Below are 23,020 nucleotides of genomic sequence, written 5' to 3' on the forward strand. Positions count from 1 at the left end.
GGCTGAGCTCCTTGCTGAGAGGGGCCACATCATGTATCTCAGTCTTCCCAGTACTTATCCACCTACCTGATTCACGGAAGGGAATCACCAATGAGTGGGAGGAAGTATGGAAAAGGACAGAAGAGAGAAGAGAGGTGGAGGTGACTACTTTCTGACACTTTGCTTCTGGAATTACAACTACCTATTTGTATAAGTAGCGTCAAAATGAAAGATGTATGATGCTACATTTTTTAAGTATTTACACAAATGATATTTCAATGTAGGAATGCCCAGGTAAATTAATAATCCCAAAAGGTCTTACAACCTATGACAGAATATAATACTGATACTTTATTATTTGGCCAGGGTGGTGGGTAAGAGATAAGAATAAAGTGGAAAAAATGTAAGATGAAAGGATGGAGAATGACAGGGAATTGGACACAAAGGAATGAACATATAGATACAGAACGATAGTGAGAAACCTATAAATGTGTCCCAATCTATGTGGTTTAATGGAAATCTATAAGGTGAGACTTCAACAGTGGATTTAATAGCCTCAAAACATGCCAAACTCACATATCCAAATGGAGTTGTATGGTTTTTCTAAGGCTAGATTTTAGAGTTTTGAGTGATGTACTCTTGTTTCTATTCTCCAACTCAGTTTTCAAATTTACAACCAATGACAGGCTTTTTAAAATAAATTTCAGGAAATTGCTCAAATACAATTTGGAGTCAGAACCTGCACTTTCACCTTTACTTACCTGATGCCAGAACTGTCACTTTTAAATGCTTCAGTGAATACTCTTCACATAGAAAAAAATTACATGAAGGCAAATACTATATTCTCATTTCGTAAATGGAGAAAATCAGGAGTAAGTGTAGCTGACTTGAGATGGGAGCACAATTATCCAAACTTTCAAGTTCATCATGTACTTACAACAGCCCATGAAAACTTCAACAATTTCATTAAATGTCATGAATTCAAAACTTATATACTTACAGGCTAGGGGATTTTATTCAATAAGTGAGTTTCAATACCTATTGTGTGAAGACTGTTTTATTAGTTTTCTTGGAAGAATAAGAAGTAATATAAGATATAGCTCCTGAACTAAAGGAATATTTTTATTCTTTTGAAGAGATAAGACATGCACATAATATAAGCTAGAACAATATAACTAGTGCCAGGGTCTTCTTTTCAGTAGATATGGTTCTTTGGGTACAAGAATGGAGACTTTTCTGGCTCAGAGAATATTAGGAGGTTGTACTGATGTTGATCTCAGGGGCTGAATTATCAAAGAATGGACATCTATGAGTCAGAAACAACTCCTTTATCCAATGATATTTTAAAATCCCTTTTGAATTAGAGTCTTCCAATTTTAATATCAGCCAGAGGGAGGAGCCATATAGCCTTTATAAATTTTGTAGACTTCTTTATCTTGATTAGTCTTTTATTTTCCCCTGAGCTCCCCACATCTTACATATTCATATCTGCAGCATCAACATCTCAACAAATATACCACAAAATATGCAGAATTCACATCATCAACTAAAGCAGTGATTCCTGACTTTACTGGAACACAGAAATCAACTGGGGTGCAGTTTACTGGGGTTACCATTAACCTGTTAGCTACTGCTGTGTAACAATATCACCACAAATTTAGCAGCTTAAAATAACACCCATTTGCTATCTCACTGTTTCTGCCAGTCAGGAATCCAAGAACAACTTAGCTGGGTAATCTGCCTTAGGGTCTCTTACAAGCTGGCAATGAAGGTGTTAGCTTCGGCTGATATCTCACCTGGGAAAATATTTGCTTCTAAGTTTACGTAGTTGTTGGCAGGACTCAGTTCCTTACTGGCTGTTGATCAGAGCCCAGCCTTAGTTCCTTGCCACATGGTCTTCTCCATCTGGCAACTTATTTCATCAAAGTGAACAAAGGAGAGAGTCTATAGAGTCTGCTAGCAAGAGAGAAGTTACAACTTATGTAACATAATCATGGAGGTGACAGTCCATCACATTTGCCATATTCTGTTGGTTAAAAGCAAGACTTAGGTCCCATGTACACTCAGAGAGAAAAGACTACACGAAGTTGTAACTGCCAGGAGGCAGGGATAATTGAGGGGCTATCCAAGACTTGTCTGCCATGCCTGTTGAATCAAAATGTCCTTTCTTGGGCTCTATGTTTTGTAACCTATACCTAGTCCCCAGGTAATTCTTATGATTAGGCAGATTTGAAAAACAATGAAGTTTGGAAAAGGTGAAAGCCAAAGCAAAATCGATGCAAGTTTTCAGCATTGATCTGAATTTAAGACAAATGGACTTCTGGGTGTTGGAGTTTGTGGCATTGCTTAATCCTACAGAATCACAAGGAAAAAATCTCCAGTTCACTGTGTATAATGCATCCTCCAAACCCAGGCATAATTCTGTAAATCACTATGGGATTAAGTGAAAATGATACAAAATTGTATAAGTACTCTTATACTTTATTGAAGTGGGTTACAAAGTGTACAGAAAGGAGAGCTCACTATAGAGGAACGTTTCATATGTTAGATGTAGCTTAAACTAGACCTGGATGGCCAGGTAGGAGTTGGATGGAGAAAGTAAGGAAAGGTGTGAGGAGTAAGAGGGAAGTAGGAATAAGGATAGTATGGAAATCAGTGCTCGTGGAATTAAGAGTTGTGCTGAGATGTAGGTAATACGCATGGTTATTTTGGAAGGCAAGTGAATCTGAGTCAAAGAACCTGTGACATGACCACTGAAATATCTATGCGTGAAGGTCCCCAGTCCGGATGGGACAAGCGGGACTCAAAAGGAAGGACTAGGGGAATCAAAGGAAGACAATTCTTTTTAAAAAGTATTATTTACAAAGAATGTATTCAATGCGTAAGAATAGACCTAGGGACATTTGCGGCCTGTCTGATGCGGATACCATTGCAGAAATTTGATAGAAGTAGAGGCTGACGCCACATTCATGTAGCAAAGACACCTGCAATGAGTTATTTTACAGTTTATATTACACTATCGTCTGATATAATATGTAGTGTAATATAAAGTGATGAATTAATGCTTTTAGATAAAAGCTAGCTTAAATATTAGCTAAATATAATGTTAGAATATGAATATTTTACGGGGATACCTGGCTCTGTTTGGGTGCATATTAGACTATCACCACTGAAAACACTACAATTATTCATCCCCTAACACAGAGGATGAATGATACTATCAAATGATGGATTTTTTAATATGTGAGATACTAACTAGATAACCTACAGTTATCCAGAAATACTTTTTCTTTCTTTCTTTGTTTATTTTTGCCTAGGTGGGATGGACGGGGGGAAATGGTGTTGGATGTTTGGTATGGTAGCAGAGGATGTTATCCTAGCCCTTTTATCACTGAGCTTGGGTCATGCTCAACTTCATCATCTATGAAAAGACAGCAACAGCACCCCTGCCAACGCTACAGAGTTATTACAGTAACCAAATAAGATCATTTATTTTTATAACACTTAAAAAATATAGGGCATTTTATACTTTTCAGTCTATTTTTATTATTTAAACACTAGCCAAAATAAACATTACTTATCTTGATTATTGGATACAGTGAAAATGATACAGACTTGTTATCTGTCTTTTATGTTTTTCATCATGCCTATATATTAGCACAAACCAGTAATCAGGATTTATAGGCAGCAGAAACCTCGCATTTTTTAAATCTGGCAGATATTTTTATTTCTAATGGCTTATTCCACTTTTAGATTTTGTACATTGAAGCAATTCATTTTCTAAGCTTTGCAATACAAAAAAACATCATTACTTGCCAAACTGAATACTGCGCTTTATAGATTGTGGATATATGATAATCCTTGAAAATTATACTTGGGGCACATGGATGTTTGGAAGCAGAAGTATACCATGTAGTCAGTACAGTAATCAAAGTTGTGTTCATTTATTCATGCAGCTTACATCTTGTTTTATACCTTGGACAAGAACATTCCAATTGATGACTGGGTTATGGAAACAATCAGTGGTGATCGGCTTACACATCAAATCATGGATCTCAACCTTGACACTGTGTATTACTTTCGAATTCAAGCACGGAATGTGAAAGGAGTGGGGCCCCTCTCTGATGCCATCCTTTTCAGGACTCTGAAAGGTTTGAATCATTTCCTGTCATTTCGGGGTTTTTTCCTATGGAGTTGTTATAAAATAGTTTTGGAGTCTGTGTTAGGAATTGCCTTAAACCATCTCTGTTGGCACGTGACTACAGTGGACATTCAAAAGAAATTAAAATGCAGATTAAAACCAGAATGAGATATCACCTCAAGCCTGTTAGAATGGACATCATCCAAAAGACAAGAGACAACAAATGCTGGCTTGGCTGTGGAGAAAAGGGAACCCTCGTGCACCGTTTGGGGAATGTAAGTTGGTGCAGCCACTATGGAAAACAGTATGGAGGTTCCTCAAAAAATTAAAAATAGAAATATCATATGATCTAGCAATTCCACTTCTGGGAATATATCCAAAGGAAACAAAAACACTAACCCTATAAGATACCTGCATCCCAATGTTCAGAGCAGTATTATGTGCAACAGCCAAGACATGGAAAGAATGTAAATGTCCACAGATGGATAAAGAAGTTGTGATATATGTATATATATTCCATTATATATATATAATAAAGTTATATATAATTATATGTACATAATGGAATATTATTCAGCCATAAAAAAACAGGGAAATCCTGGGCTTCCCTGGTGGCGCAGTGGTTGGGAGTCCGCCTGCCGATGCAGGGGACACGGGTTCGTGCCCCGGTCTGGGAAGGTCCCACATGCCGTGGAGCGGCTGGGCCCGTGAGCCATGGCCGCTGACCCTGCGCGTCCCGAGCCTGTGCTCTGCAACGGGAGAGGCCACAACAGTGAGACGCCCGCGTACCGCAAAAAAAAAAACACAACAGGGAAATCCTACCGTTTGTGACAATATGGATGGACCTTGAAGGTGTTACGCTAAGTGAAATAAGTCAGAGAGAGAAAGACAAATACTATATGATCTCACTTGTATATGGGACCTAAACAAACAGATAAACAAACACCAAACTTATAGAAAAAGATCAGATTTATGGTTACCAAAGGTAGGAGGTGATGAGAGGAGGAATTCGAGGAAGGTAATCAAAAGATACAAACGTTCAAGATATTTGATATTTCAAGATATTTATAAGAGGGTAGATCCCAAGAGTTATGATGAAGACAATTTTTTCCTTTCTTTTTACTGTACCTATGTGAGATGAAGATGTTAACTAAAGCTGTTGTGGTCATCATTTCCCAATATGTGTAAATCAAATCATCATGTTGTGTATCTTAAACTTGTACAGTGATGTACGTCAATTATTTCTTAAATAATTGGAAAAAAATTGGAAACGAAAAAAAAGATAAAATTAATTAATTAAAATTTATCTTTTTATGCTGAAAGCCAACATGTCAAAGAAAGATACATTGTTACATTTTCTGCCATCAGCGCAAAGCGGACATATTTAACTTGACTTTTTTTCATTTACAACTCTTTTGGAATTTTGTACGGATTTCATGTATATGGGCTCTATTCAAAATATAATGAAACACTTTAGCCTTTTTATGTAAGGGAATAAAAATTAAAAAACATTGTATTATGTGGATAGCATACTATTGCCAACTTTAAATATTTCCTTTCAGGAACTATTGTCCTTATACATTAAAAGAAATTTTGATATGGCAAGAAAGAAAAGCTCAAACAAAATTAATTTTTTTTTTTAAGGACACAGGGTAGCAACATGAAAAAAATATCTTGTGGTATGATTACTAGAAAAACTTTACATGCTTGCAAGTGTAAAACTTACTGCTCAATTTAAGGACAATTATATGTTTATACAGAAAAATACTAAGACCCAAGAATGGTAACTACCTCATAATGATCTGCATATAAGTCCTTTCCGTTTTACAGCACAGTATTATTTTTCTGGAGGATGAATGATTTCAAGAGCCTCTATTATTTAGCCATTGAAAATAATTCAGATGTTCTATAGCTGATATTTAAAGATGTATATTTAACGTCTGATGTGTGTTATTTTAAAGGATACTTGGCTCTTAAATATGTTACCACATTATGCCCATATATCTGGCCAAAAACTTAATAAAACATGATGGCAAACAGCCGAAAAATTACAAACAGGAATCTGATTGACATTTTTACCCATTTGCTTGGACATACTAAAGAAGAGGCTTAGAATAACTAGATAGTCTATTTCTCAATCCTCCTAGGAAAAGTATGCTAATAAATAGTAGACTTTTGAATTCTGGTGACTGAGCTATTCGAAAGCTAGATTTGGTAACAGCTAATCCGAAAGTTTGCCAAGAATGCACAAAAAAAAGCATTCAGCCTCAACCTGCATGACAGCCCTTAATGACAGAGTAGAAGCGGGCGGGGTGGGGGTGGGGGGGAGGCAGGAGAAAAGTGAGCCAATCTTCATCTATCCAGGTTTTTAGGACTTCATGTCTAAATCAGGTTTCATTCCAAATGAGCAATTGAAAGGAAACTGGTTATTCATTTTGTGAGAGCAAGAAATGTAACTAGGTAACGTTTCACAAATGCTTCATCTTTATCTATAGACAAGTTGTGAACAATTCAAGACTTTTCTTCACAAGGTTTAAAATCAAAGAATTTAGATTAAACTACGATATTTTATTATTTTACCCTATTCATGTGAGAATTGGTAGACTTTTCTTGTTGAAAAATTTAAAATGAATACAAGAAAATAGCTTCCTTAACTTGTTTAAAATATACAGGTGATAATTACTTGGTAATGACATGCAGTTTATTTTACTGTAAATTGTATCATTACTTAAACTTGCATGATGATCATTTTGAGTTTATGTTTAGAGGAATGTTACAAATAACGCTTTTAGAACACATTTATACAGCAAAACAATTATTTTCCATTTCTTTCTATGACTAATTTAATCAAAATAATCACAGTAACCAAATTCCTTATCAATTTGTTTTCAGTAGGGCATTGGCCTTGATATGAGAACTCGCTAACAAAACTGTTGATTTGAAATGTCAGCTTTCTTGATGGAAACTACCAAAATCTAATAATATTTCTCTTTCCCCACAGTGGAACACCCTGACAAAATGGCTAATGACCAAGGTATGGTGGTTTAACCTGTCATTTTTCCCTCCCTGAATCAATCTTACCTGTTAGAAATGTCAGTCATTATTTTCTAGTCCTCTTTTCACCTGGGCCATACACCTGATGAAGCAGACATCAGTGTGATAATTAATCTTATTAATGAAGTTCTGCTTGGCTGAGGTTTCGGCTCTGATAGGGAGGATGTAAATTTTCTTGAGAGGAAATTGTTTTGTCTCCATTCTGAAGGACCAATTAAAATGTCAAGCTTCTTTGTATGAAATAAATTTTTAGTCTCTGTCTGCACTTCTGAATAATTCACATTAAGTATAATTAAGCTCAGCATAATTTTCAAGCTGCTCTTGCACCCTTTCATGAACTCTGGATTAAAGTTCTATAGCTCGACAGAGAAAACTCATAAATCATGTGTGCTTTTCCTCTACAATGAGCTTCTTTTAATACATAAAAACAAAGTCAGGTCAGCTTTTCTTTAGGGCATTACTTTTGTTCATTTTGAAGCCAGAAAGCTTTCATTTCATGAATCAGGTACCAGTTTGACTTGCAGTATTTTATCCTCCTTCCATTCATTTGCTAAAAGCCGATTTGTGTAGAGAAACAGGGATGGTTTTACACAAAGGAAAATGGAGGTAAATCAGAGTTATCCATCAACTCTCAGGTAGATAGGAATTTATTACCATGATTTGTAGACTGATCTATTAGGATTCCATTCTTTTACCACTAAGGTTAATTAGTAGAATGCTAAAGGAGAAAAAGACTAGTTTATGAGTTTTATTTTTTCAGGATGTTATATTCTTCAAAGAAGGGAGTGTTTGGAAATGCTGGTTGTAGTCAGTGTCATGAGTATTGGTTCAGAGTCCACAGCTTGTATAGTTGTCTCCTGCTTTGGGCACCTGTCAACAGAACCTCCTTGTCTGCATCATGTCTCATAAGGCCTCCTGTTGTAGATTTCAGGAAAACATGCTTTTCAACAAGAATACTTTCCAACTATTGACAGATACTAAGCATCTGAATGCTAAGGTTCACTAACAGTAGCAGGTTGTCTACATGAGTAGTATTATCTTTAATGATCCTGTGTTCAAGTTTATTTCTGGGTCCACATACCATCCCTCTGCTTAAGAGAACATGGCTAGAGCGTCACACAGGGAGTAATAGAAATGATACAATACACAGAAATGTCCACCCAGGGTTCATGTTTCCATTAATCACCTAGCTGTTCCTGCTTGTTTATACTTAAAATATTTTCGTAAGGCCAATATCTACTGAACGGTAATATTTGTAAAACGACTAATGATAAATAATTGGCAGTTAGTGTGTATTCACTTAGGTAAATTAAATATTAGTGCTAGACAAATTCAAGCTGGAATAGTTAATTAGCAGAATGTATTATTTCAGTTCAAAAATAATTAAAACAACCTCACATAGTTTCCTTAACTGAAGTGAATTTGGAATTTCCACAGGCAGGTAACTCCCAATTTTTGAAATTGTATTTAGAAAAAGTATGCATAGAGAGAAAGAAAACTCACAAACATTTTTTTTAAGTAACTGAACCAGATAAAAAGTTACATTATTAGCCGTTTGCGTGACAACATGCCCAGGCTTCTCAATAAGTGGGTTTCCAGTTGTTTCTGGATTCCTTTTAACTGTTTTTTGCTATTACTTTTTAAGTTAACTGTTTTACTTAATAATATTTTCAGCTACCAAGAGATATATTTTGTACAGCCTCTCCAGTCACACACTCTCCATGGATTTTACTCAGATTTTCATATTGACAGTGAAATCAGATCAATTACTGGGAACAAAAGGAATTCCCAAGAATTATTGCCAGTGCCTGAGTGTGTTAATATATTTGGGAAATTGTTCTTTTCCTTCATCTAACATTACTTAAAAGGATCCTGTCACATGTTATACTACTTGGTCCCATATTCAATCACCTCTGGTATAGAGTTGGTCAAATTGATAGGTTCTAAATTTTACATCAAACTCAAATTACTTGTAAAATTAAGAGGGAGTGACAACATGTAATTTAGTGATTATAGGTAAGATCTTTACATTTTTACAAGAAAGCGTATAAAATTTGTTGGCAGTTAAAAACTCTTTGTAAACAAAATCATTCACCTGAGTTGATGACCAAGTGCACAAAAAATAACCGTTTAAAGATCTCTCTAAGAATGGTGAAAATAGTAGGAAAAGGCTGCTCTGAATGTTCCTACTGTCAGCACATAGCAAATCAGTGGAATATGCATTATTGTGCTCTCTGTTAGACCAATATACCCCCTTCCCACGCAGAATGGTCCCACTGTTACATTTATGGCAAGCACTGAATTTCTGTTGAGAGAAAATTTGCTCAGAGAGAAAATTTAGCACCCTGGGTTAGAGTTAACCTTGCAAAGATGAATCCTAAATAGAAAAGCAGGAGATGGAGTTTGACTTATATGAGAGGAAGTGAGAAAAGTTTTGATTGTTTTTAAAAAGTATCTCTGTGGTCTCTTGTCACAATTACTTTTCGTTAGAATCTGATATCTGCCCTGAAGAACATAAATGTGAAAAGAAAAAGTCAATTATATTTGAATCACGTGTGATTTGGGGAAAATATTTTCTTCTGAGTAATAGTAGTACTAGTATGAAAATAATAGATGATTTATATAGGACTCCTTTTCCCCTTTACGTAAGTGTAAATTGATTATATCTAGCATTTGCTTATCTCTTGTTCCACATCTTAATTATTTTTCTAGTCTCTTGTAGGCACAAGCGGCCAATAAGTTTTAAAGTAGTCATGGGATTTTAGAGATTAACCACAGATTTACTCTTTTGGAGGTTCAGGCAAGGTAGGGAAATTGTATGGGTTATGTGAAGTGAGTGGAAAAGATAGAGAAATCCTCTGCTTTAGACACTTCTCCTTTTTTATTTTCCATATTTTGGTAAAAACCCTGTCAATTTGTCTGTGTCTGGGTGGGCGTGTGTAATGGTAAAATTAATCCTTATGGAGCTCTCACCATCAGTCGCTGTTCTAAGAACTTAACTTGTGTTAACTCATTTAATCCTCATAACAGTACTGTGAAAGAGTTGCTATTATTGTCTCTGTTTTAGTGATACAGAAGCTGAAACTCAGAGAGTTTAAGTGATTTGCCTGTCGACACACAGCTAGGAAGTAGCAAGGCCATGATTCAAACCCAGACAAGCATCTTGCAAAACCTGTTTTGAACCACCAAGTGTCTCCATCACTATATGCTACGTATATACATACACGGCCACACACACACACTTTTGACATATATCTATATTCTGTATCTAAAGTGGGCGTATATTTTCCCAGTATCAACCTTTCTTTCCCCAGCTCTGTGAATATTCTAGAGAACAAAGCAAACAGTTCTCAATCCAGGGTCATGTTATAAGTGGGAAGCCACAGCACTGAATATATGATACTGACAGTTCTTTATCTCAGGAAACATGGGGATGGTGCTAACTCCACTGTCTTGGTCAGCTCGGGCTGCCAAGACAAAACACCATAGATTGGGTGCATTAAGTAACACATTTATTTTCTCATAGTTCTGGAGGCTGGAAGTCTCAGATCAAAGTCTGGCAGGGTTGGTTTCTGGTGAGGGCTCTCTTCCTGGCTTGCAGACAGCTGCCTTCTTGCTGTGTCCTCACATGGTGGAGAGAGTATGAGCTCACTCACGTCTCTTCTTATAAGGACACTAATCCTATCGGATCAGGGCCCCACCCTTATGACCTCATTTAACCTCAGTTACTTCTATAAAGGCCCATATCTCCAAATACAGTCACACTGGGTGTTAGGAATTCAACATATGAATTTGGGGGTGGGAGAGGACATAATTCAGTTTACAGCATCCACTTTCAAGACTCAAGCTGTTCTTTCACTCTTTTACAGATTATCTTTCTAGATTTTCAAATGAGGAAGCAGAAGGTAATGTTTTACAAAAGGTCACTCAAATATAGTGGCAGGCAGAGTTGGAATTCAAACATCTTTATCTCTGACCTCTAGTCTTTCCTTTGTAGACTGTTTCTGTACTTACAAAATAATTGGCTTTTTGTTTTTCAACAATCAGCTTAAACCTTTTAGAGTTTCTCACAGAAGCATTTATAAAAGCTTCTTGTTTTGGGGTTGCAGTGGAGGTTAACAGTAACTATAAACTATGACCAATTCTCGAAAGTGATGATTAGATCAAAATTTTAATCTTAAAGGATTGTCTTTGCATCCTTAGATTCCATTTAACCCCAAAATGTTGTTCTCCACTTTGAGGTGTCTATAATGTAAAAACTGGTAATTCTTAGCATGAACACAAATGTTTTCAATTTCATGTGTGTTTCTATGCCTGCCCAATGGGGCAATAGAGTAGGTGCTGTGACCATGACATAATACCATAAAGAGGGCAGGAATCTTCATGAAATGATCTGTATCATCGATGATACGAATCATGAAGAAAATGCTTGCTTCAAGCACTATCAAGTATCTTTAATCCTCCATGGCTGCAGAGGGGTGACCTAAAACAGGAGGCCTGAAAAAGAGGCATAAATTCACAGACCAGTTTTTAGATCCAGATGAAGGCAGCCCGCTGAGAACGGCCCTCCCACCATGGAGAGAGAATTACTCTCCTCTGAATCGTGGTAATGGCTGGTAATGTTCTGGGCTTTCCCGTCAGCATCATTCAGTGTGTGCTGGAAGAGGACCAGAATGGAATCAGATGCCCAATATTCTAGCACCATGCTGTGACTCTGAGCACCTGTGTGGCTTTGGGCATGGGACTGAACTCTTCTCAGCATCCTCACCTGTAAAATGATGACTTTTGCCCGAATTACCTTTGATTTCTTTTAAGTTTTCAGATGATCAAATTTTAGGATTGGTGTTAAAATTTAAAAAAACCTAAGCACGGCACAGCATCTTTGTGTAGGGTAGCACTTCACATTTCAGCACTCCCACTGTGCATCCATCACTCTTCTGTGCACTGTGCATGCTCTATCATATTTAGTTCTGACAACATCCTTACAGATGCAGAAAATAAAACGCCAAGAGGTTAAATCTTGCCCAAACGCTCACAGTATGTGTAAGTGGTTAGGCTGAGATATATACCCAGGCTAACTAACTTGAGAATCTCTGCTCATACCATTGTATAATTTCTGGAAATGCGCTGAGTTAATCGACTCCTACTTTGTTATCAAGATAATGAAATTTATACATCCTTCCCATAAATTCACCCAGTTTAAAGGTCTTTGTCTCCCCTCAATAGGGTACGCAGGCCAAGTGCTTAACACTGCACCTGCCATTTTCCACCTCAGCTGATTCAATCTCGTGAATAAACAGAATGTTAATTGTTTCCAATTTCAGGGAAATAAGGTTTTCAAGGCAGTCTAGTCAAGCTTGGAATTTAGTTCATGCAATCCAGATTTTGCAGGGTTTGGATGACAGCAAGCAGGCTGCTGTTTGAAAAATTGAAACCTGTAGCACCATTTGATGGGAGTCATTTAATTGAAAATGAAACCTCTTTTTAGCCTATTATGGTGTGTAATTTCAACTCACTTTATTATTCAGCTGCTTGCTACAGCCCCTTGAAAAAGACATTCTCACATGTTTTTCTCAGCTCCAGAATTTTGCAATTCTGGAAATTAGGACTATGATGAGAAAGTAGAGGCAAAAAAAACAAGTAATGTGCTTTTGATAAAATGTGAAGATGCTTATCCTGGCCCCAGCAAGCAGTTCAAGAAACTGCCTAGTCAACCTCTCAGGAGTTTTTATGTTTTAATAGGTGACTTTGAAAGAAAAAAAAAAAAGGACTCAGTGCTTGCAGAAGTTGACATGATTCATGGTATAATTTTAATCTTCTCAGACCTGAAAGATAGACATTTTCATGAATACAAAAAGATATCTTTCTCTCTTTTTTTTTTTTTTTTTGGCTGCACAGCATGTGGGATCTTAGTTCCCCGACCAAAGATCATACCCATGCCCCAGCACTGGAATCGCGGAGTCTTAACCACTGGACCACCAGGGGAGTCCCAAATGGTTCCTTAGACAAGTTCTTATTGTAAGGCCCACCATGTTGCTGAATGTCCTTCTTTGCTGTAGACATCAGCCAAATATCAAGTTCCTAGCTTTATTTTCTGCCCACTTCTATCAGTCCTGGATTCTGCCTCCTCAGTTTTCTTTCTGAAACATAGGTGGTTCACTGTTTCTCATGGAATGAAGTCAGTTCTTTGACCCCAAGGTCCTGGCTGTCTGACCCCAAATTCCCCCTTCTAGCCTCACGGCCAGTTTATCCCTCCACATATGTCACAGTCTATTAGCAAAGATCCACAAATCACTCTTGGAAAAGTGTATTTTTAGAACTCCACGCTCTAACTGGTACTGTTCTCTTAGTCTTAGCAGTACATTCTCCCTTTCTTTACTGAGAGAGGCCCTCATCTTTTAAGACTCCTTCTCAATTGTCTTTTGTCCAAAAAGCCTTACTTACCTTTCTGGTCTCTTATTCTTCTGTGTGTCCATAACACCCAATTTAGTCCTTGCTATGTTGTCTGTTTCTTATAGTTTACCATTTTGATTCCCAACCTCTTGGCCAGGTTGTAAATTCTTTGATGGCAAAGGGCCAGTCTCATTGACATTGTCATCCCTGCCTCCAAGCACCCCCCAATCTCTAATTGTGAATCTCTCATATTATAGTTGCAAGATAAGTATTTGTTGAATTGAATTATGATACAAATCTTTGGGAAACAGACAGTAATCTGGAAAGACAGACTTTACCATCTAATCCAGAGTAGAGTTTGGAGAGCCCCAAAGTAATAGTGCTCATGGCTGTGGATACTGTACAGTCAGTCCTCCCTATCTGCCTGTTCCGAACCTGCAGATTCAACCAATGTTGGATCCTGTACTATGTCTGTGATCTGTGAGATTTGAGCATCTGCAGACTTTGGCATCCGAGGCAAGTCCTGGACCCAATCCCTGCAGGTACTGAGGGATGACTGTATATGTGATTGATCTTGGGAGAGATGAAAAAGATGCAAAAATATTTTTTCCAATAGGGAAAATGTACCTTTACTATTCATCTATTAAATTAAAGCTAAACAGAAAGACACCAAGTTCTCTGTGATTCAGGAAATGGTGGTCACATTTGCAGACGATTCTGACCCTCCGTGTCCTTTTCTTTACCACCACCCTTCCTGTCATTTCTTGTTAGCAGGAAATTTTTACACTTGCCTTTCACCAGCTGCTTGTAATTCTGAGTATGTAAAGGAGAGAATCCAAACTAATGGGTGCAGATGAGTTTTTGAAATTCCAAATGGGCAGTATGAAAAGAGTTGGACTCATTTTTGACCACTCCTTTATAACTATTTACCTAGCGCTGTGTTGGGTGTGGTGAAACATAAGAAAGAAGTCCAGTTCCATGGGTTCATTTTCAAGGACGTGCAGTATAGTTAGGATATAAAGACGCCCAGCCCAATATGAAAAGTATGAAATGCTAAAGCAGGTGGTACCGTCTGAGTATGAATGTTATAGGGTTTTAGATGGGAATCACTGAGTAGCAGCAGAAAAGACTTCTGAAAACACAAGACTGGACTTTAAATATGTGAGTAGGACTTGCGTGAGCACAGATAACTACAGAGGGAAAGATTACTTGAAGTTTTATTTAGAAAAATCCTACAATGGGAAGATCAAGAAGCCAAGAAGCTTCTCAGTTAGTGAGGATTGCAGGATGTCTTCAGGGCATAATTAGGACGCCACCGTGCAGAGAGGTGCACTACGGTTAAGATATAAATTGGTGACCGGGTTTTGCTTTTTCTCTCTGCTCCAACACTGTAGTTCTTAGGCTTTTTTACTTTTCAGTACATTGAGTACCTACTGTTACACTGGCTATGAAGACCAGCAGTGCTCCCCTGGATCCAGAGCCCTGCAAACCACATTCACTTTTGGGTGCCAATGCTGAACACGTCTTGCTTGCAAGGAGGAGGAGTCGTGCGAGTGTGGGTCAGGGAGAGGAAAGAAAAATCTGGAATAGGAATAGGGCTTCAATATCCATCATCTTCAAAGAGTTTTCCTAGCTTTATTTGTCGACTTCTGTTATGCCTCTTCTGAAGGGTCACCTTCATTTATCCCAGTGCTCTGAATGGTGACAAACAGAACTATGTTGTTTCTTTTCCAAAGTCTGTTGTGTTCTGTGTGCCCTATTGAGAGTGGAGCCACCACCTCAAGTCACACCCACACCACTAAACCCTCACACTACCATAAACTCTAGGAGGTGCTCTAATTTCTGTCCAACTCACTCCGCATTCGTCTTTCATTTATTAATTTGCCCGCTAAGGATAAAATCATCTGAGTCAGGCAGATTCAGCCACTTAAAATGAGTATATTAGTTAGTCTTTCTGAGCCACAGTTTACTCTTCTATAAAATGGAGCTAATAATGTCTATGCCATGGATTCATAATTAATATTATTCTCACCCTATTTATTACAACGGTCTCTCCTAATTAATTTTTTCTTCACACTCAGCTAGAATAATATTCCTAAATGCATATTTAATTGGGTCACTTTTCTGCTTAAAATACCTTCAGTGGATCTCTGTCCCCAATAAGAAAAATTCCAGACACTTTGTTAGAGCATATAAGCAGTTTTATTATTTCATCTCTGCCTATTTTTCTAAACTTATCCAGTTCATTCTTTTCTACCTGATACCTTTCCACTCATCCTTTAATTCTCAACTCAGATATCACCTTCCATCATTTTTCTAGGAAGAAATAGTCAATCGTTCTGTTTTTCCATTGTGTCACCGACTTATAATTTTTTAACTTTTGGCTATTCCAGTCTATTATTATTATTCACTTAACATCTTCCCCTCACTAAATTAGGAGCCTCTGCAATAGTCACTTTATATCCCTAATTCTTAGAACAGCGAGTGGTCCACTCAACACATTTGTTGACTAGATGGATGGAGCATGGGCAGATATATGAATGAAGAAATGTTGTGCTCCAACAGTGTTATTATTTACACATACTAGCAGTGCAGCCATCAGGATGCTCACATTCTAGTGTTTTCATACTATAGTTGCAACTTCCCAACATGCAGTCACTTGAAGAAGAAAAGAGCATTCATGCTCTTCTGTTACTTCTCCGTGTACTACTTGGCAGCTTCACTGAAACACAAACATACCTCACACTGCTTTTGGGATAAGCTTGTGGACCATCCAGGTGGGGCAGGCTTTCATGGATCATCAGTGGCCTTTGAGAACAGTTCTCCTTTGTCATGCGCACAAGACTGCCTCATCCTCCATGTTGCATCTGGTAAATGAACTGGCTCTTGGGAAGACCTAGTCATCCAGGAAAGTGTCCACGTTTAGAGAAACAGTATGCTTTTTAGATTTTCATAAAGACTGCGCTACATCTAAAAGTGATTTCTTAGACCCATATGCTGGCCATTATTCCAGATACACTACAAGAAAGAATGCATTCAAGGAGATTCTTGTGAGCGGAGACAGTTCAGAGACCATCCTGCTTCAAGATATCAGTAATATTATTAAGTCATCTTTGTTTTTTATTCTCTTAACAATTCAATTTTAACAGAAGTTTCACTCTAAACTTATGTGAATAGTAATAGCAATAACTAACAAACTTACTTAGCTTTTCATATGTGGAAGCTTATGACATGTGTGATCAGAAGCAGTTGACAAGTTTTCATTTGCAACCAGATAAATGGACACAGGCTAATTGTAGTTAAAGTCCTATAGATAAGAATGTATGGGCTCCCCTTACCTGAAATCTTTAATGAGGCCAACTTCTTTCCTGTGAGCAGATCTTGTTGATCTGGACAGGTACTTTGGTCTCCTGGTATTTGCCTTTTGAGTCCATTGTCCCTTGTAAGATGTTGAAAATGAGTGGTAGTAGCATTCATAAGAGTAACCAATGTGCTTCTGAAATATTTCATAATACGTATACGTGTATATATGTATTTCATATATATATATATATATATATATATATATATATATGTTCTTTTCTTCTCTTTTCTTTGGCTGACCTCTGCCATCATGCTCAGAAATCCAGATACCAGTTGGTCTGGCCTAGTGCTGCCTTTATTTTGGTGCTTGCAAAAGAAGAAGAGGGAAATGTTTGTAAACTTTTTTTCTACTTTAGAACATCACTCAGGCAACTTTCTTTACCCATCATTTGCCACATTCTGCAAAAGATTACACATATGCCTCAGGAAATCAGGACTCAGAGTCAAACTGTGATGTCAACCAAGAGCCAGGAATTAAGGATTTATTTGTTAAATTGTTCATGTCTAGGATAAATATAATTTCCATTTTGTCCAAGAATGTCCTAATTGATACCTGGGTCCAGGCAAAATTGATAATAGCACCTTCTATCACTCTTAAAGTGCCTTGATTTTCATAATAGCTCCACAGTCACTGTTCATAACATTCGTATGTGAAATTGTAATCTTATATTTTAGATTGCTTTCTGACGATTCTTAGAAAATGAATTTACTTCTCCTCATAGTCTACTCTATTTATATTTTATGGCAGAAAGGCAGAAATTGGAACTCCCAAAGAACTGCCTCTCATGGTCAAGGAGAAGATGGACAATGGGGTATCTGGTTCTCTTGCACTGTGTCTGACTCAGAGTAGGTCACCAAATGCATTCCCCAAAATTATTGCTCATAGACTTGACACAGTATTTGTTGAGCACCAGGCCTCAATATATGGCGGGCATGTCAGCTGCCCTTACATATGAAGTAGTAACATTGTACTTTCTTTTAATCAATGAACTTTCATTCATGTTAACTTGAAAACAATGTGTTGAACCTGAGGAGAGGGTGAGAAGAGCTCATGAGTTTTTCCTATTAATATATGTTTGGAATATCGTAGGCATAGGTTATGATCTTGCTTTCTGGTTTTTAGATGCCCTGATGCCTTTGTTCAAAGTCAGCAGTATTAACTGTATGGTAAATCGCTCCCTTAGCCACATTTTTCAGCCTCTGAAGAGTCATCTGCTTTAAATATGTCTCAATATGATCTGTGTATTGGACAGTAAAACTGTATCCATGTGGCATGAGTGCATTATCTTTACCCACTGGTATACAAGACATAAAATCAATGCACTTTCCTTCATTATCACCAGAATTATTTTCAGAGAACCAATTCTAAGATCAAGAATATATCTCAGTGCTCTGCATCCTTGGGAGGATATATATTGAATGTTTGTTAGACAGCCAATCTGTCCGTTTGATTTAGATTATGGTCCATATCTTGGGGTTGATTGTGTGGGTGCCATTCTGAAGGACCCCCTGTTAGCCCCATTCAGGGAGGATGGATTAAAAATAGATTAGAACTACCACATTCAGCTTTCTCCATGTCCTCTGCATATTAATTTTCCATTCACTCCTCCCTGAACTTATAAACATCCACTCAGAAAAACCACTCTAGAACTGAAATTCCAGTTGAATTAATCTTTTCTAGGTGCTAAAAATTTTTTATCATGGGGAATATTCTTCATCTGCCTATGTGTGCTATAAGTAGGAGTTTAATGTAAACATTATACTGTTTAATTTTACACACACACACACACACCACAATAAAAAAATACAGAAGCAATATTTTAGGTGATAGTGTAAGAACAAGAACATAAAGATTAATGTGTATAATAGTAGTAACTTCAAATGTGTTTACATTATTAACACATTACAAAGTATTCTCATTCAGTTTAGTCACTTATCAAGTATTGAGAACAGAGTGTAAATGTCACTTTGGTAAGCAGCAAGAAATATAATAATCACACTTCCTTAAGTAATTCATATTACCTCTGCCCATTTTCCCCTCAATCCAGAGAGTAACTGTCAGGGAAATCATGGAGACTTTAGCTTTTGCTTAAGGGAGTATATGTCTCTTGCCAAAATAGGATGATCTATCCCTTAAATAAAATAGAAAAAGTAACTCTTTAAATGACTCTTTCATTTATAATATTTTAGGAGTGCAAACCAAGGGGAGGAGCATGAATTCTTTGGTTTGGACCTTCCTTAGAGGTACCTAAATAAAATAAATTTAAAACTATTTAAACTATTTTGAATAACTCTAAAAAGATGCAGTCTTCCTCTTTTTAAAGTCAGACATGGGATCATTTTCTTTGTTTTATTTTTCTTCCTGAAACCACCATTCTTTGGTTTCAAAACGTTTTGAAAAGTAGAAAACATTTGCTTTAGTTATCAAAACTTTCTGGAAGGAGTGATTTTTTGATGAAATTATCTGAATGAAATCCATGGGTGGTTAAGTGATACATAAATTCATTACTCTTTACCATCTTAATTCTTTTCCTCACCCTCATTTCTATTATTAAGGAAATATGGGTACATAGTAACAAAAGAGTTCTTCTTTATATTCTGTAGGATATATTAGTATATTCGTATAGTACATTTTGATTCCTGAGTTCATGTAAAATCATATTACTAATGCCATAATAAAAAAAAAAAGAAACTACCCATTCCCAGTTTTTGGAACTACATTGAACTCTATTTGAATAATTAAAAATAAAATGCATATACATTGAAATGTATTATATTACTTCCACAAATGTCATATTTAGATATCCATGTATTCATTTACTTATTTGGAATTTTTAATTTTGAAAAACGTTTTGTTTTTTTTTTTAACATCTTTATTGGGGTATAATTGCTTTACAATGGTGTGTTAGTTTCTGCTTTATAACAAAGTGAATTAGTTATACATATACGTATTAGAGATTTAATATAATAAGCAAAAAAGGAAATTCAGGGATTTTAAGATAAATTTAATTGTGCAACGTGTAATGTAAGACTAAAAATAATGCATTATCTTTTATTTCCATGTAGTTCTTTTAATACTATATAAATGAAAAACATTTTCAATTCAATCTAATAGTGATTTCATAGTAATAGTAAATCAATGCAGTGATAGTGATTTTATAGTAAGAATTAACTTATTCTTAAATCTTTAAAGTCAGAATAAGTTAAAAATTATCTGCAGTTAGCTGATATTAGCCATAAATAGGCCTGTATAGGACTTGGATACAGTGAGCCAACTCTATCTGTCATGGCAGGTTCCATATCTGATAAATCTTTTTATACTACCCTTTCCCTGAGGATCTAGGACTGTACCTTGCATATAGTAGGCACTTAATACATTTTGAATGAATTACTATCAGTTTTATGCTCCATTAAAAATTTAAGACCTCTGGGATCCAATAGTAGTTTATATCTTTGCATTAACTGACTTTTCGTCTTCCAGAGCCTAATTAGTTCTCTATTTCCCTTAATCAGTGCTTATGAAATTTACCAAGTTAACTAAACACCTCTAATATTTATTGCTTTAGTGGCCTAAGTGATGGGGCTGTTAGCATCTCTTTGGCTGACGGCTTTGCAATCTAGTTGCTTTCAGATGTGAGAAAAGTAATCTTAATATTCATACAGAGCTTCTGTCTCACTTCATTTCTTCCAACGTTGATCTGGCAATGTCCCGTGGCCCAAGCTTATCCTCCACTTATTGAAACCCTAGATGTGTCAGAGTCACACAAGCAAAGTATTTGGGAAAAGGGTTAGGCTTATCAGTCAACCCCCCAAAATGTTCACAACTGCTGCTTATTTCAGTTGCCCCTCCCCAATCACCCCCCCCCCACACACACACATTGGAGCCTCCATCCTAATTCCCACTTCTTTATATACCCAGAGTCATTGGCCAGCAGATTTTAAATGTACCAGTTTACCCTGAAAGCAGAATATGATGTGATTGAATTAACTTATCATTGCTTGTTGGAAGCTTAACCCTCTTAGTTCAGCTCTGACTTAATATTGAAAGAATTTTTTTAAAATTGTGAATGCGTGGTCTGGTAACAAGATTTAAGTTGTTTCTTCACAACTCTTTTGCAAATAAAATGATGAGCTCTTGGAAAAGCTTTATTAAGAAGAGTGTTTGGTATGCAAAGGAACGTCACAAGAGCAGGACTTGGAAGTCTTAAAAAAGAAAAAGAAAATCTATACATGTGAGAAAAACAACCAATGTTTTCATAGCTGGCTGCCCCAGCTGGCTTCCTCGACATCACCCAGTGATTATAACTGCCTTCACAAATAACACTCTGAAGTGTATAAAGAATTAGCTGTAGTCTTGTACGTGTTTGAATATAGATTCAACTCCCAAATGTTTTTTCGAATAGGTATTCTAGAACTCAAAATCTAACCAAATAATCACAGTTCTACAAATGTACCAATAGAAAAGAGGATTACCTGTAGTGAAAAACTATTAATTAAAATATGGATGATAGTATAATTATTTCTGGTTAATTTCTGGCTCATTTCTCTTAAAGACTACTTTTACAACTATTGAACACCTAATAGAAGGCAGTGGTTCCAAACGTGTGCTACTAGAGAAACCTTCCTTCTTGGCGTGTTTATAAGAAATATTCAGACCATGTGGGCTGTGACACGCTCCCTACTCTTTATTCCATACCCAGTAGCTCATTCCCAGGTACCTATTTGGCACATAATACAAAGACTACTCAAAGCCCAGTTATAAGGCAAAAAGTACTGTCCCCTGGTACAGTAATAATGATACTTTGCCACAAAGTCATGTCCAGTGGCAACAGTGTTTACTGGACCTCTTATAACACGAAGGAGGTGGGCTCTGTCACGCTAGGAGCCAACACCACCACTCCTTCTGTTCTGAGATGTTCAAGACAGCAACACTAACACTGGTGCTGTACCTTTTGGTGACACGTTAACAAGAGTATTGGAGAAAAAAAGGGGGGTGGGTCAGCTTTTCAGTGAGGAATTGAACTTAGCTTGTTTAAAAGAGTATTTTTGTGACAGATTTTTCTCACACATAGAAAATAACGTTTTCTGGCAAAGTATGATGGTATCATTCTTTTCAGGCTTTCTTTGAAGTGGACAAAATAGTCTTATTCAGTTGTTTGTGTATTTTTAAATATTTGTTAGTTTTTGTCTATTTTGTTTCATTTGTGCTTTCATGTTGCAGGTCCACTAACTTTCTGGTATATTTTCCGGATAAACAGGTCGCCATGGAGATGGAGGTTATTGGCCAGTTGATACTAATTTGATTGATAGAAGCACTCTCAATGGTAAGTATATAAATTAGGTACTATTGGATTCATTATATTAATTAAAATTGTTAATTCTAGAGTGTCTGAGGCAAATTTTCTATTGACTGCAAGTGCCAAGAACCCCAGACTTAGGGTTTTAGTGGGAATAATAGGAACGTGAAGTTATTAACAAACCTGGAGCATATTCCACCAGGAGACAATGCCGATGAGGGTTGACAAGTACGCAAAACAGTCAGAAAAGTCCAAGCATAGAGAATTTTATAAATGATGCTTGGCTTAACTGTCTGATGCAAACCTTAACTGTCTAGGTTTGAAGTACTATATATATTTGAAATATTTCTACAATTTTATTGTAGAGAGGTGACTGAAACCCACTCACTTTCATAAACTGAAGTTAGTGGGACTTTTTCAAGAGTCAGAGTGCCAGGAGATTAAGAGGCAATCGGAATATGGACAATTGAGAAAGAATAATTATTTCCTCACAGTTTCCATCCACTACTGAGCAGTGGTTATATATGTACAGGTGAAGCAAATGTAAGCCAAAGACACAGAACAGTATACTCTCTTAAACTGTGTGTCCTAAAGAACACTAATCTTGGATAGAATTGCCAAATGGAACAACTGAAAATACAGGAGGCCCAGTAAAATTTGAATCCTTTCTAATTGCCTATGAATCTGAGATAAAGAAAAATATCGCAAGGGGTTACCATCTCAACGTACATAGGCATCTCAGTGTACATATCCGTAGGCAACTAGAAATAATGCAAATTTAACTGAACCTCCT

At 36.7% G+C, this 23,020-nt stretch overlaps 1 protein-coding gene across 1 annotated transcript in view; it reads left to right on the forward strand.

Moving 5' to 3' along the window:
* The window catches only part of DCC (DCC netrin 1 receptor), a 181,744-nt gene that overhangs the window by 110,756 nt on the left and 47,968 nt on the right, over positions 1–23,020 (forward strand). Inside the window, exons 10-11 of the mRNA XM_089894262.1 lie at positions 3,936–4,130; positions 22,189–22,254. Of these exons, the coding sequence (XP_089750388.1) occupies positions 3,936–4,130; positions 22,189–22,254 (261 nt within the window). The remainder of the gene's footprint in view (positions 1–3,935; positions 4,131–22,188; positions 22,255–23,020) is intronic.

This window comes from Delphinapterus leucas, chromosome 14, assembly GCF_059928025.1.
Source record: "Delphinapterus leucas isolate spDelLeu-1000000601 "Yukka" chromosome 14, BTC_Dleu_Yukka2, whole genome shotgun sequence".
NCBI lineage: Eukaryota > Metazoa > Chordata > Mammalia > Artiodactyla > Monodontidae > Delphinapterus > Delphinapterus leucas.